At 42.8% G+C, this 15794-nt stretch overlaps 2 protein-coding genes across 1 annotated transcript in view; both read right to left on the bottom strand.

Annotated features, from left to right (window-relative positions):
* LOC309384227 (uncharacterized protein) overlaps positions 1-15794 on the bottom strand; it is a gene marked incomplete at its 3' end in the record, with an annotated part of 83442 nt that overhangs the window by 8243 nt on the left and 59405 nt on the right. The window contains exon 2 of the mRNA XM_081937468.1: positions 7515-9123. Coding sequence (XP_081793594.1) covers positions 7515-9123 — 1609 coding nt within the window. The remainder of the gene's footprint in view (positions 1-7514; positions 9124-15794) is intronic.
* LOC309384276 (uncharacterized protein) overlaps positions 1-15794 on the bottom strand; it is a 259594-nt gene that overhangs the window by 206251 nt on the left and 37549 nt on the right.

The following is a 15794-nucleotide window of genomic DNA, read 5'->3' as shown; positions in this document are numbered from 1 at the left end:
CCCTTCGCGCTATCTCAAGATAACCGACTAAGGCTAATTAGCCATGTCGAAAAAAAAAGAAAAAGAAAGATGGGGCAAGCACAGATGGATCAGCTTCTTCTGACAAGGAGGCTCCCTCGGACACAGAGAAGCAAGATCAAAACGTGCTTCAGGAACAACAAATTCCTTCAGGTGCCGAGCCAGATGTGGGGGAAGGAGCTACAGGACGCGACATCCACAAAACGAGGTCAGTGGTTCCTCCTTCTAAAATATCTCCAGGAGATTATGAATTTTTGGGGGCCAAGCCAAAACTTCCCACTTTACCAAAGCCACTCCATTCCCAGACCCTCGCAGATTATCAGACACTTGATGAATGGCAACTGCCGGCAAAAAAAAAAAAAATCCTCCCACGTAGAAAGCAGATTTTATGAATTCCCCCCAGATGATGACGAAGAAATGCAAAGCTATCTTGATCAAATAGAACGTTTTGAAAAATATGCTAGGGAGGCGAGAATGTGCTTTGAGGAGATGAAGAGAAGTAGGAGAAGCTCCCCCACTCCCAAAATATTTGAGGACGCCATCTTGTCTTCAAAACAACAGCCTAAGACACACCCCACAGAGTTCATTGGTCAATTAGAACAAAGAGACATGTACACATCACCAAGGTCACGTGGTCCCTTTGAGTCAACTGAACTTCCGCATACGTATAGACGACTGCAGCCAAAAAGTGAGGCTGCACTGCCATCTGCTGGCGGAGAAAAATTATTACAGCAAAAGATGATGCAGCTTCGTGAAAGTTTTAAAGATTTAGCTATGAGCCCTTTAGAAGCCAAAACTTTGCCTCCAAAGGTTAAGTCTTCAACACCCCCTGGCGGTGTGGAATCCTCCCTAGATGGAAAAAGGCAAAGCCAAAGGCGAATTCGAGGAAGCCAATTTGATGTTGCCACGCAAAGGCCAATGATGCAACCCCAGCATCCCCTGGTTCAACAACCAGCTTTGCAACCAGATCAACAAATTGTTCCGATGCACATTCCTCAGCAGGTATTCACAGTCACCCCCTTGACTGGTGAGTCCAAATTAAAGGAGTCAGGAGAGAATGATAAAGCCTGGGTCAGTGAAACTGCGCTCTTGCTTCGAAGAGAAGGCACACATTCCATGATTTTTAATCCTCCTTCTCAGCCCTGGACACCTGCAATGAGAGACCTGGAAAACAGAGCTATCACGACTTTGCTCATGTCAATGGAAATTGAGATCCAAGGTATCTTTCCACCTGATGCAACTGCCCAAGAAATTTGGGCTATTTTGGAAGATTGCTACAGGCCCGTTTCAATTGAATCTTCATGTTTGCTCATGTCTGAGTTCCATGGTTCGAAGTTGAAACCTGGTGAACGAATTGGTGGACATTTGACCAAACTGAAAAGAATGAGAAGTGAATTGAGACAAAATGGCCATGTAATCGATGATATCCAAATGATTAGCATCATCATTAACTCATTGAATTATGAATGGAAAGATGCTGTTGCAAAGATTAACTACGTGCCTATTGCTCAACGCACAGTTAACCACGTTTGCAGACTTTTAGTGGAAGACGAAGCTATCAGGTTAGCTACACCACATCTGCAACGACCCCCAGCGTCAAAGGCTCCAGCCAGACGTCCCTTCCGAGGAAGAGGCTACGCTCCAAGGATGCCAAAATGCTACACCTGCAACCGTGTGGGACATGACACCCGGGATTGTCCCCAACAAGTTCCAGCTCCCGTCACGTACCAGCCCAGAGGAACAGACTCCAGAGGCAGAGGTAGAGGCGGAAGACAAGGTCGTCGTGGTCCAAGGCGTGATCCACAAGCTCCACTTGTAACACTGGCCATAACCAACGTTCCACAACCTGATCCAAAATTCGACAGACGTCTTTTGTGGACTTTAGATAGTGGAGCAGCTGTGCACGTTACCCACAGAAGGGAACTTTTCACAGAGATGGGCGAACCAGAGCCCGAGTATCGAGAACTGTATTCCTTCACCAACCACACTTGTAAGGTTATGGGAAAAGGAACTGTTTCCATTGAAGAGCTCGATACACACATCCCTGATGTTTATTACATACCTTCAGCAACCAGTAATTTGCTTAGTCAAAGTCACTTGTCTAGAGATTTAAAGTTCCAGGTTCACCACCTCGAAAAAGCAAGTTACTTAGTTAAAGATGGAGATATTATTGCTGAAACTATGCTGATTGGTGGTGTTTATTACTTAAAGCCAAAGCCTAAAGGGCAAGCACAGGCAAGTATGCAAACTCCAAAAAGGCACAACGCGAACCCAGAGAGAGTTGTCCCAGAGAGAGAAAACGTTACTGTGCCAAAGGCTCCTAAAGCCAACAAACAAAGAAAACAGAAACAGGTTGCTCAAAGCAAGCCTGAGGGTCCTCATGAAACTGTTAATGTTGAGAATTCACTAACTGGTAAACCTTTACATTCCAGGTGTATTCACAAGTGGCACAGAAGATTGGGGCATGCCAGTTTCCGTGTTCTTAGAAAGATGCCAGAGTTCGCAAAAGGTTTGGATCTAAAGGGGTGTAAGGTGTTTTTGGATTGTGCGGTTTGCAAAAAGGCTAAATCCAAGGTGGCTGCAATTCCCAAACACGCTACACGCCTGTCAACACGCATTTTTGATTTGGTACACACTGACATAGTGGGTCCTTTCCCACCAACACTTGGTGGCAGAAAGTATTTTTTAACAATTGTAGATAATCATTCTAGATATGGATTTGTATATCCTATGAAAGAGAAATCTGAGACCTTTCAGATCTTTAAAGACTTTGCAGCGTTTGTTTCTACACAATACCAAGTTCGCATTGCCAGAATCCAGAGTGACCGTGGTGCAGAATTCATGTCTCAGCGTTTCCAGGACAGGATGCGTAAGAATGGAATTCTTCATCAGACATCTGCTCCATATACACCGGCTCATAACGGAGTCATAGAAAGAAGACAAGGGGTTCTACAAACCATGATGCGTTGTCTTCTAGAAGATGCCAATCTCAGTAACACATACTGGGGTGAAGCAATCAAGTATGCAAATTACATTGTCAACCGTACTTGGAGCAGTGTAATCAATCAAACTCCTTTCTACATGCTGTATGGCTACAAGCCTGATCTCAAGAACCTCCACATTTTTGGTTCATATGCTATGGTGAACACTCCCTTAAGTCAAAGAAGAAAGGGAGGTACAGTAGCAAAGAGACTGAGATTTATGGGTATTGATGATAATTCAAAATGGTACAAATTCATTGATACCAAACATGTGATTGTCATTTCACAATCTGCTAATTTTGAGGAAGATATTGACTGGTCCAGGATTCATTCCAATGATCCTGAAGTTTATTTTCCTAGAGATGGTGTTCCAGATGCCACGCAGCCTGATGATAATTCACAGGCAAATATTCCTTCTACCAGTTCTTCACAACCTGATGTTCCGTCTTCGCAAGCCGCGGATGCTGATGCTAGCGACGAACGTGAGGACGAGGATGATGATGATGATGAAGAAGACTGGTCTGTTGCTCCTAGACGCTCCAAGAGGGCCACAAAAGGAATCCCTCCACAATGTTATTCATGGCAACTGACAAAGTCACCATTACCTTTGATTTGCAACGTTACTCTTCCTCCAGAGACATTCACACAAATCAAACAGCTTCCTGATTCAGAACAAGACAAGTGGTATGATGCAATGCAGGATGAAATGGACAGTTTAAAGAAACTTAATGTATTCACACCTGCAAAACCTCCAGCAAACAAGAAAGTCATTGGCACTCGATGGGTCTACAGAATCAAGAAGAAACCGAATGGTGAGTCTTTATACAAAGCCAGACTTGTAGCTCAGGGTTTCGCTCAACGTTATCCTGAGGACTACACAAACACTTACTCACCAACAGTCAGAACTGAAAGTGTAAAAATTGCTTTAACCACTGCAACTATTCTTGGTTTAGAAGTTTTCCAATTTGATGTGGACACAGCTTATCTACATGCAGACCTAGATGAAGAGATCTACGTGAGAAGCCCTCCAGGATTCCGAAAGCAAGAAGGGGATACCTGGTTCCTGAACAAAAGTCTTTATGGTCTGAAACAGTCAGGTTTAATGTGGTATTTATGTCTTACTGACAAACTAAATTCAATGGGCTTTATTAAGTCCGAAACTGATGAATGCGTGTTCACCAAAAGATCTAACAATGCATATGAGATAATTATTGTTTATGTTGATGATATTGTTTATATTGGTCCAAATAAGAAAATGAGTGAGATTTTTGCCAAAAGTTTGCAGAGATACTTCACACTAAAATCTTTAGGACACATTAGCACTTATTTAGGTGTTCAAATTGAAAAGACACAGAAGGGGTTTAGTCTTTCACAAGAAGAGAAAATTGACCACATTCTACATCATTGCAACATGAAAGATGCTAGCACAACAAAGACATCCATGCAAACAGATTTTCACAACTTAACACATGAACCAAGTCCTGAGTTCGAGGATCAAACACTTTATCGTTCAGTCATTGGTTCACTATTATATATTAGTAGTTGGACCAGACCTGACATCGCACTTAGTGTTAATTTTTTATCACGACACGTAGGTAAGGCAACACAATTTCATTGGTCATGCATTAAGAAGTTGTTGAAATACCTGAAACACACTAAGCACATGAAGTTATTGCTAGAACCAACACACACTGATCAACCAAAGTTGATTTGTTTTGCTGACGCTGACTGGGCGAGCGACAAGAAGTCACGCAAAAGCACTTCTGGTTACATGATGTTCCTAAATGGTTGTCCTGTTTACTGGCAAGTGAGAAAACAGAGTTTTGTTTCATGTTCATCTACTGAAGCTGAATATGCTTGTGTTTCAGATGCTTGTAATTCTCTAACGTGGTTTGATGCTTTGATCACAGATATCTGGACACGTCCGATTCGACCAATCACCGTGATGGAAGATAATGTATCTGTTGTTTATATTTCTGAGTCACATTTCACAGGTTCTAGGTCCAGACACATTGACATTCGTTATCAAAACACAAAGCAATTAGTTAAGCAAGGTTTTGTTAAATTGCAATATGTTTCTACACATGATCAGATCGCAGACCTGCTTAACAAACCACTTGCCGCAAATCAACACGAGTATCTGCGAAAGAAGATGTGCCTTAATTGATGATTTGATGACGTCAGCCCAGACTAGCAAAAGAAGGGGTGTCACGATGTTAAAAAGTTTGCTAGGCCTGAACTGAATGAATTGACACTCAAGAGTTAAACTAAGAAAGAGTTATTGCGCAGGTCATAAAACTTCTTATCTGAAAGTGATTTATTGCGCATGCGTTACTCATTCCAGAATTCCTTTCTTCTTTGTTCGGCTGCCAACTTGGCAACCGGAGCTTTTTATTATCAAAATGTAACCATTAGTTATTTCTGTTTCATTTACTTTTTTTATTTTATTATTAAAGTTTGTTTATTAATTAGAATACTTCTTAAAGACTTTTATTTTTCTTAATATCTCAAAAGATATGCGGAAGGGAATCAGCCCGATCCATTGATCTCAGATTTCCCCAGGGCGTTTTTTTCCCCCTGACACTCCTCCATTGGCCAGAGACAAAAATAAGATCCAGTGTGTGTCCTCCCTCATGTGTGGGGGCCTGAATTATTTGGGTCAGGTCCATTTGGTAATACTTTGGTAATACTTTCATTTTTATCATTCCAATTCTTCCAAACCATGGTAATTTTACTTTCTCATATTTATCTATTTTATATCTTTCTTTACCTTTTCATAATTTATTTTCTTTAACTGCTGAATATTTTTGGTATGTCAATATCTAAATATTTAACAATGGGATTTTGAAATGCTAATAATGCATCATCTGCAAATAAATTTATTTTAGTTTTCTTTTGTATTCCAATACCTTCAATCCCTAATTGCATTTGGCAAAACCTCCATCAATAATGCAAATAAACTGGGGATAAGGTTACTGTCTCATCAGGTTGGAATTCTGACTGAAACTTTCCCCACAATCTGGACATTCATATGGCTTCCTTCCTATATGAGTTATCTGGTGTATCACCAAGTGTGAATTCTGATTAAAACTCTTCCCACAACCAGAACAGTCAAAGTGTTTCTCTCCTGTGGTTGTTCACCAGGTTGACATTCAGATTGAAACTTTTCCCACGCTCTGGACACTCATATGTCTTCACTCCAGAATCAGTCCTCTGGTGTATCAGTAGATCACAATTCCGATCGAACCTATTTCCAAAATGTGAACATTCATATCATTTCTCTCGTGTGAGTCCTGTGATGTTTCACCAGTTTGGAATTCTCACTGAAATTTTTACCACAATCAGCACATTCAAAGTGTTTCTCCCCTGTATGAGTCCTCTGGTGTTTCACCAGGTTGGAAATCTGACTGAAAGTTTTGCCACAATCAGAACATTCAAAGGGTTTCTCTCCTGTGTGAGTCCTCTGGTGTTTCACCAGGTTGGAAATCTGAGTGAAACATTTGCCACAATCAGGACATTCAAAGGGTTTCTCTCCTGTGTGAGTCCTCTGGTGTTTCACCAGGTTGGAATTCTGACTGAAACATTTGCCACAATCAGAACATTCAAAGCGTTTCTCTCCTGTGTGAGTCCTTTGGTGTATCACCAAGCTGGAGCTTTGACTGAAACCTTTCCCACAAGCAGGACATTCAAAGGGTTTCTCTCCTGTGTGAGCCCTCTGATGATTTACTAGGTGAGAATTCTGACTGAAATCTTTCCCACAATCAGGACATTCAAAGGGTTTCTCTCCTGTGTGAGTCCTCTGGTGTTTAACCAACCTGGAATTCCAACTGAAACGTTTTCCACAATCTGGACACTCATATGGCTTCCCTCCTTTGTGAATCATCTGGTGTATCACCAAGTGTGAATTCTGACTAAAACTCTTCCTACAATCCGAACATTCAAAGTGTTTCTTCCCTGTGTGAGTCCTCTGGTGTTTGATTAAATTGGAATTCCAACTGAAACATTTGCCACAATCAGAACATTCAAAGGGTTTCTCTCCTGTGTGAGTCCTCTGATGAATCACCAGCTCAGAATTCCAATTGAAACATTTGCCACAATCAGAACATTGAAAGGGTTTCTCTCCTGTGTGATTCCTCTGATGAATCACCAGCTCAGAATTCTGACTAAAACATTTCCCACAATCAGAACATACAAAGGGTTTTTCTCCTGTGTGAGTTCTCTGATGTTTTACCAGGTTGGAATTGTGACTGAAACTTTTCCCACAATCAGGACATTCAAAGGGTTTCTCTCCTGTGTGAGTTCTCTGATGATTTACTAGGTGAGAATTCTGACTGAAATCTTTCCCACAATCAGGGCATTCAAAGAGTTTCTCTCCTGTGTGAGTCCTCTGGTGTACCACCAAGCTGGACCTTTGACTGAAACCTTTCCCACAATCGGGACATTTAAAGGGTTTCTCTCCTGTGTGAGTCCTCTGGTGTACCACCAAGCTGGACCTTTGACTGAAACCTTTCCCACAATCAGGACATTCAAAGGGTTTCTCTCCTGTGTGAGTCCTCTGGTGTTTAACCAAACTGTAATTCCAACTGAAACATTTGCCGCAATTTGGACACTCATATGGCTTCCCTCCTGTATGAGTCATCTGGTGTATCACCAAGTATGAATTCTGACTAAAACTCTTCACACAATGAGAACATTTGAAGTGTTTCTCCCCTGTGTGAGTCCTCTGGTGTTTAACCAAACTGGTATACCAACCGAAACCTTTTCCACAATCAGGGCATTCAAAGGGTTTCTCTCCTGAGTGAGTCCTCTGGTGATTCAGCAGTTTGGCATTCTGACTGAAACATTTGCCACAATCAGAACATTTAAAGGGTTTCTCTCCTGTGTGAGTCCTCTGGTGTTCTACCAGGTTGGAATTCTGACTGAAATTTTTCCCACAATCAGGACATTCAAAGGGTTTCTCTCCTGTGTGAGCCCTCTGATGACTTACTAGGTGAGAACTCTGACTGAAACCTTTCCCACAATCAGGGCATTCAAATGGTTTCTCTCCCGTGTGAGTCCTCTGGTGTTTAACCAAATGGGAATTCTGACTGAAACATTTGCCACAATCAGAACATTCAAAGGGTTTCTCTCCGGTGTGAGTCCTCTGATGAATCACCAGCTCAGAATTCTGACTGAAACTTTTCCCACAATCAGGACATTCAAAGGGTTTCTCTCCTGTGTGAGTCCTCTGGTGTACCACCAAGCTGGACCTTTGACTAAAATATTTCCCACAATCAGGGCATTCAAAGGGTTTCTCTCCTGTGTGAGTCCTCTGGTGTTTAACCAAACTGGAATTCTGACTAAAACTTTTGCCACAAGCAGAACATTCAAAGGGTTTCTCTCCTGTGTGAGTCCTTTGGTGTACCCCCAGTTTGGAATTCTGACTGAAACATTTGCCACAATCAGAACATTTAAAGGGTTTCTCTCCTGAGTGAATCCTCTGGTGTGTCATCAGGTGGGAATTTTGACTGAAATTTCTCCCACAATCAGGACATTTAAAGGGTTTCTCTCCTGTGTGAGTCCTCTGGTGTATCACCAGGCTGGTATTCCAACTGAAACATTTGCCACAATCAGGACATTCAAAGGGTTTCTCTCCTGTGTGCGTCGTCTGGTGTTCCACCAGGTTGGAATTCTGACTGAAACCTTTCCCACAATCAGGGCATTCAAAGGGTTTCTCTTCTCTGTGAGTCCTCTGGTGTACCACCAAGCTGGAGCTTTGACTGAAACATCTGCCACAATCAGAACATTTAAAGGGTTTCTCTCCAGTGTGAGTCATTTTATGTTTCGCCAGGCTTGAATTCTGACTGAAACGTTTCCCACAATCAGGACATTCAAAGGGTTTCTCTCCTGTGTGAGTTCTCTGATGTCTTACCAGGTTGGAATTGTGACTGAAACTTTTCCCACAATCAGGACATTCAAAGGGTTTCTCTCCTGTGTGAGTTCTCAGGTGTCTCACGAGGTGGGAATTATCAATGAAAGGTTTTCCACAATCTGGACAGTTATACGGCTTCTCCCTGCTGTGATGCATCACCAAGTTGCTAGTTTCCTCAGTTGTCCGGAGTGCTCTTATTGGTATCCTCTTCATCTGTAAGATTTAAATAAAAGTGTTAGTTTAAAATTGTTTCTTTATGAAATGGTTGCAGAAGATGTGAAAAAGTATACACTACAAGTAAAAAGCAAACATGCCACAATGCTGAAATACAATATATTGCCAAAAGTATTCACTCACCTGCCTTTACTCGCATATGAACTTACTGTAAGTGACATCCCATTCCTAATCCACAGGGTTCAATATGATGTCGGTCCACCCTTTGCAGCTATAACAGCTTCAGCTCTTCTGGGAAGGCTGTCCACAAGGTTCAGGAGTGTGTTTATGGGAATTTTTGACCATTCTTCCAGAAGCCCATTTGTGAGGTCACGCGCTGTTGTTGGACGAGTTTACCACTTCGTGGCTGAGTTGCTCTCGTTCCCAAACACTTCCACTTTCTCATAATACAGCTGACAGTTGACTTGGAATATTTAAGAGCGAGGAAATTTCATGACTGGATTTGTTGCACAGGTGGCATCCTATCACAGTTCCACGCTGGAATTCACTGAGCACCCGAGGGCCACCAATTCTTTCACAAATGATTGTAAAAACAGTCTAGGTACTTGATTTTATACACCTGTGGCCATGGAAGTGATTGGAACACCTGATTCTGATTATTTGGATGGGTGAGCAAATACTTTTGGCAATATAGTGTAGCTTCTAATGTTAATTATGATTCATTTGACACATTGAAGATTACTGAAATCCAAGTTCAAATATACATTCAATCACGAAATACACTTGTTGACTAAAAATGCTATTTCTCTTTCACACTTTAAATGTTATAACTGAAACTCAATTTAAACTATGGCAGATGGACATCTCTTAGTTTATATGGGAAGGGGATAAAACAAAAAATTAAACATAAATCATTGCAAGGTGCTAAGGAAAGAGGTTTGAATTGACTGGATTTGAAATTGTATTTTGATGCTTGTTGTTTTCTGGCAAAAAAAAGTGAGGGACTCTCCAAAATAAGAGCTTCCTTGAGCTTGACAGGCATGAATAAATTTTTTGATGGCACACCTCTTTATGGTATCATAAGGTTAAAGCAAATGTTGATTTTAAAGATCACTTTGTTAAAAATGCCTTCCTCTTTGGGTGCCTCCCAGGACGTTTTTAAGAAAAGAAATGGTGGTGAGGCCAGACTTATGGTCAAATATGATTGAATTATTGTGACACTCTCCTCAAATCTTAAGAGGAGTTGGAATCAGAAGGATGTTTGCCAGTGATTTGTATATTTACCATTGAAAGAAAGATATGAACTAGACAAAAAGAGCTATGGTTGCGATTTTGTGAAAAATGAAATTGGAATGAATTGTTGAACATATTACGTCTAAGGTTTATAAACTGCTATTGAAATTAAACTTGCAGAATGAGTATGTAAAGCATTGTATGATTCAGTGGGCAAAGAACTTTGGATGTAATATAATGCTTGAACAATTGAAGACTATAACAGAATTACAGAGTTGGAACAGACCTTGGAAGTCTTCTAGTACAACCCCCTGCTCAGGCACGAAGCTCTGTACCAAATCGTTCTTGTGCTGTTAGTATTTAACATTGAAGAAATTCTCAAGAATGTATAAAGGCACCTTAAATGTTGGAAACGTAAATAAGAGATTTTATCATTTATGGTGGACATATGACAAAGAAATATCCACGGCTTTCTAGGCATCAATGCTGCCCATCTGACCGCCATCTCCTGATAGGAGGGGGTAAAACAGGCTCATCCTGTCTCTGCCTATTAAGACGTTTGCAAGAGGTTTGCACTGATTACATGCCATCAAGTCACTTTCCACTCCTACCAACCGACCTTTGCAATCGATCAGTGGTGGGTTTCTGCTGGTCCTCACCGGTCCGTGCGAACTAGTTGGTGACCAGACCTGGAAGTAACTTCTGGGCCCTGAGAACCGGCACCGGCCCTGTCGCTCACTCAGCCCGCCCCTCCGGTCGCTGCTCGCTTGCTCCCCCCATCTGTACCCGGACTTGCGTAAAATGCCTGGCCACCAACAAATATGGGCGCGGGGGTGGGGATGGCGGCAGGAGATTATGCAGTGTGGCTGGCATCTTTGGCAAATTTGGGGACTTCGCAAGGTCTTTCCAAGGTCCCTGGACTTGCCCAGCAAAGCACAGAGCGGCAGGGCAGTAGTAGCTTGCGTGGTGTGGCCTGGCCGCCAGTAAAGCACCTCCCCAGACTTGCCCAGCAAAGCAAGGGACGGCAGGGCGGCCCCTTGCTTTGACAGCCGCCTGGTTTCCAATTGGGGTGGCGAAGAAATCCATCTTTTCTATCCGGAATGCTTGGCTCGCTCCCCCCGTCCGACGCAATCTCCTTTCATTCTCCCTCTGCCTCATTCACTCGTTTGGGCAGCAGAGAATGAAAGGAGATCGCATAGCTGAGGATAAGGGGGTGGGCTTTCTCGCACGCCTTCTTTCTCTGAAACTGCACCGGATTCAGCAAGCACCAAGCAGCACGTGCCCTTGGGCTTGTGCAGCAGCCGAAGAACAGGAGGCGAGGATTCGGCTGCTGCACAAGCCCACGGGCACGTGCTGCCCTCTTCTCTCTGACAGCTGCCTGGTTAAAAAGGAGGAGGAGGCTCCGCTGGTCCAGAGCCCATCCGGGAAGATGAGGAACGCGAGGGGGATCCCTCCCCCTGCGGATGGGCTCCGGAGCAGCAGAGCCTCCTCCTCCTTTTTAACCAGGCAGCTATCAGAGAGAAGAGGGCAGTGCGTGCCTGTGGGCAAGTAGCGCAAAGGAGGAGCAGAACGGCCTTAATCACGTCGAGCTGCCCAGTCAAAAAAAATCTTTCCCTTCTGTAGAAAAAACAAAAGGGAAAAAAAGTCCAGAGACTGACTGAAGGAGGGAATTCCTCAGTCAGGGCACCCTTTGCTCTGCCACAGCAGCCTTTTCAAGCAGGATCAGATTAGTTTGAAAGCCTTGCCTTCTACTTCGGCAGGAAATTCCCTGCTGCTTAGGCTCCATCCCGCAGAAAAAATCCCCTTTGCCGAAGCTCGATAGGCGAGCGCTGCCTCCGCCTACCAGAATCTCCGGAGAGAACTTTGCAACTAGTTGAGGAGGGGTGAGCAGCGGACTTGAGCATTTGCACGCATTCAGCCAAGGTCCTGCTGAGTCCCGCTACTTTGGACGACCTGATGGATTTTACGATGGACTTGCACCCCCGGGAGGTGTTGACAGGCAGCTCAGCCTGATCCAGGACGACAGGCGTGACAGCGGCTTACAGACAGAGAGGGAGGGGGAGAGAGGCAGAGACAGACAGACAGACAGAGACACACACAAACACAGAGTGAGAAACACACACACACACACACAGAGGGAGGAGAGACAGAGAGAGAGACAGAGAGAGACAGCCACACAGACAGACAGACACACAGGGAGAATGACAGAGAGAGACACAGAGGGAGGGAGGGAGATAGAGGCAAAGAGCCACACAGAGAGTGAGAGACAAACAGACACAGAGAGAGAGAGAGACAGAGAAAAAGAGAAAGAGAAAGAGAGAAAGAGAAAGAAAAAAGAAAGAAAAAGAAAGTGGGAGAGGGAGATGAAAGAAAGATAGTTAGAAAAAGGGAGAGAGAGACAAAAGGAAGGAAAGAGAGAGAGAAAAAGAAAGAAAGAAAGAAAGAAAGAAAAAAAAAGAGAACTTATAACCACAATTGAGTCCAAAATTTTGGTTACTAAGCAAAAGTGTTGTTAAGTGAGTTTCAGCACATTTTTCAAATTGTCTACGCCTACCTGGTCACATGACCGCTGAGCCACTCCCACAAAACAGGCCACACCTACAGAATACGTTCTAAAAAAATTTGAAACCCACCACTGCAATCGATGCAAGTGAAATAGTGAAAGGTGACACTTGTGAAGATTAGCTACAGGCTGAGCCCTAAACGTGTATGAAGTTCTTACAGAATTACATAAGAAGAGCTGGAAGAAACCAACTCTCTAAGCAGGAGACCCTCTACCGTTCTGGACAAATGGCTATCCAGTCTCCTATTAAAAAACCCCATTGACGGAGCAGCCACAATTACTGGAGGCAAAGCATTTCCACGGATTGATTGTTCTCACTGGAAGGAAATGTCTCCTGGATTCTAGGTTGGATACCTTTTTGATAAGTCTCCCCCTGTTACTTCTTGTCCTGCTCAACTGTAGTTTATTCTATTCCTCCTGACAGTCCTTTTTTTTTTTTTTTTGTAATTTTATTATGGGGTATTTTTAAATGGCTAATTTTATGATTATTATCGTGATGTATTTAATTGTTACCTCCTCCATGTATGTATATGTATGTGTATGTGTGTATGTATATGTTATATGTATTTATGTACGTTTTTATTGTACGCCGCCCGGAGTCCCTTGTGGAGAGGGAGCGGCTAACAAATTAAATTATTATTATTATTATTATTATTATTATTATTATTATTATTATTATTATTATTATTATTATTATTATTATTATTATTATTATTATTCTCAGGCACGTTGGACAATGGATCCACCGCCTTTTTTCTGTGTCAGCCCCTCAGATATTGAAAGACTGTTATGATGGCATCCCTACTCCTGCTCTGTGTTAGACTAGACACATCCAGTTCCTGCCATAGTTCATAGGAGGAGAAAGAAAGAAGTTACAAGGAGGGCATGTATTGTCAGAGAAGCAAGGAAAGAAAATGTAATTGACGTAATTTATTGTCCACCAGAAAATAATTTAGCTGACCTCATGACAAAACCATTAAGTATACAAAACCAATCCCTGCTCAGGCAAGAGACTTTATATCGTTCCTGATTAATTGCTGTCCCGTCTCTTCTTTAAATCCTTCAGTAATGAAGAACTCACAACTTTTGGAGGGAAGCTGTTCCCAAGGAATTAATCTTAACTTGAAGGAAACTTTTTAAAATCTTCCCACCAGCAGACAATTGCGGCCACCAGTGTTAAAGCAGGGAGCACCAGTGGACTCAAATTTTTTGGGGGGAAAGGAACATGGAGCAGCAGCTGACATGCTTCAGCCTAATAGCCTCTCTGCTTCCCATCATGGAGGAAACCAAACAGCCGGACTTGCTCCCAGCCTCTCCTCCGACCTGACCCCAACTCACCGTCCAGATGCTGTTTCGACCCTGGGAAGAACACAAAAACCACTCGGCACACCAACTTCCTCCCGAGTGGTCCGGAAGAAGTTCCTCTCCTCCCATCCATTCTAGGAACGCTGTACTCGATGGTTTTAACTCGTTTAAGCTCAAGCACATATGCCTATTAAAGGTTTTCTAGTCACTGACATATGACTGCCATCTCCCACTAGGGGGCAAAAGAACACGCTTGTTCTGTCTCTAACGTGTTTGTAGGATGTTTTCACTTATTAAATACTATCAAGTCGTTTTCGACTCCTAGAAACCTACCTTTGCAACTGATCCATGTGAAATACTGAAATGTGACACTAAATAGCTTGTGAAGGTTAGCTATGCACTGAGGAGTAAACGTTCATAAAGTTCTTATAGAATTACATAAGAAGAGCTGGAAGAAACTAATTCTCTAAGCAGGAGACCCTCTACCGTTCTGGACAAATGGCTCTCCAGTCTCCTCTTTAAAAACCCCATTGACGGAGCAGCCACAATTACTGGAGGCAAAGCATTTCCACGGATTGATTGTTCTCACTGGAAGGAAATGTCTCCTTGATTCTAGGTTGGATACCTTTTTGATAAGTCTCCCCCTGTTACTTCTTGTCCTGCTCTCAGGCACATTGGACAATGGATCCACCGCCTTTTTTCTGTGTCAGCCCCTCAGATATTGAAAGACTGCTATGATGGCATCCCTACTCCTGCTCTGTGTTAGACTAGACATATCCAGCTCCTGCGATAGTTCATAGGAGGAGAAAGAAAGAAATTACAAGGAGGGCATGTATTGTCAGAGAAGCAGGGAAATAATAGACGTAATTTATTGTCCACAAGAAAATAATTTAGCTGACCTCATGACAAAACCATTAAGTATACAAAAACACAAAGGTCTTGTGAAACAATTTGGTTTAAATGCTGTCCAGCTATAAATTAGAGGGGTCTTAGGATATTAAATTTAGTAGCTGAAACAGTTAGATTGGACAATGGGCAGGAACAGAGCAGTTGAGTTGATTGCTGGCTTCTGCATGAGGCAATCTACGCTATGATTGGTTGCTGTGGGTGTAAAGGGGGAGTTTCCCAGTTTTCCCGCTTTTTTTCTTCTGTGTGCTATTTGGAATTACCTCAGGATGTTCCTGTGTTCCTGCCCATCTTGTTTGCTGTAAATGTGTTAAATATATTTATTCATATATAAAACTACAAATTTGTCCCAATGTCACTGATTTCATTTGGAAACTTGCTGCATAATTCCTTGACAGAGGACTATTTTACCTATTTTACATTACCTAAAGTAGTGATGTGCAGTCAGGGGAGGCAGGGAAGGCAGACCCTTACCGCTCTCATCATGAAAAGAAAAAAAAATTCTCCCCTTTTCTCTTTCATCTCTTTCTTGCGCATGCAAGCGAAATACCCCAGGATCACAGTGGCGGGGACAGCAACTCCTTCCGCTGTGCTGCAGATAAGAGCCACAGGAAGGAGGGGAATGGGATCACGTGTGCAGGAGGCCCACGTGATCCCTCAGCGCCAGCCTCAGATCAGCGCCTCTGCGGTCCCCTTTATGTTG

This window comes from Natrix helvetica, assembly GCF_964273705.1.
Source record: "Natrix helvetica genome assembly, chromosome: 1".
Taxonomy (NCBI): Eukaryota; Metazoa; Chordata; class Lepidosauria; order Squamata; family Natricidae; genus Natrix; species Natrix helvetica.
The sequence above is the reverse complement of the archived record's forward strand: the minus strand, read 5'-3'. Positions and strand labels throughout refer to the sequence as shown.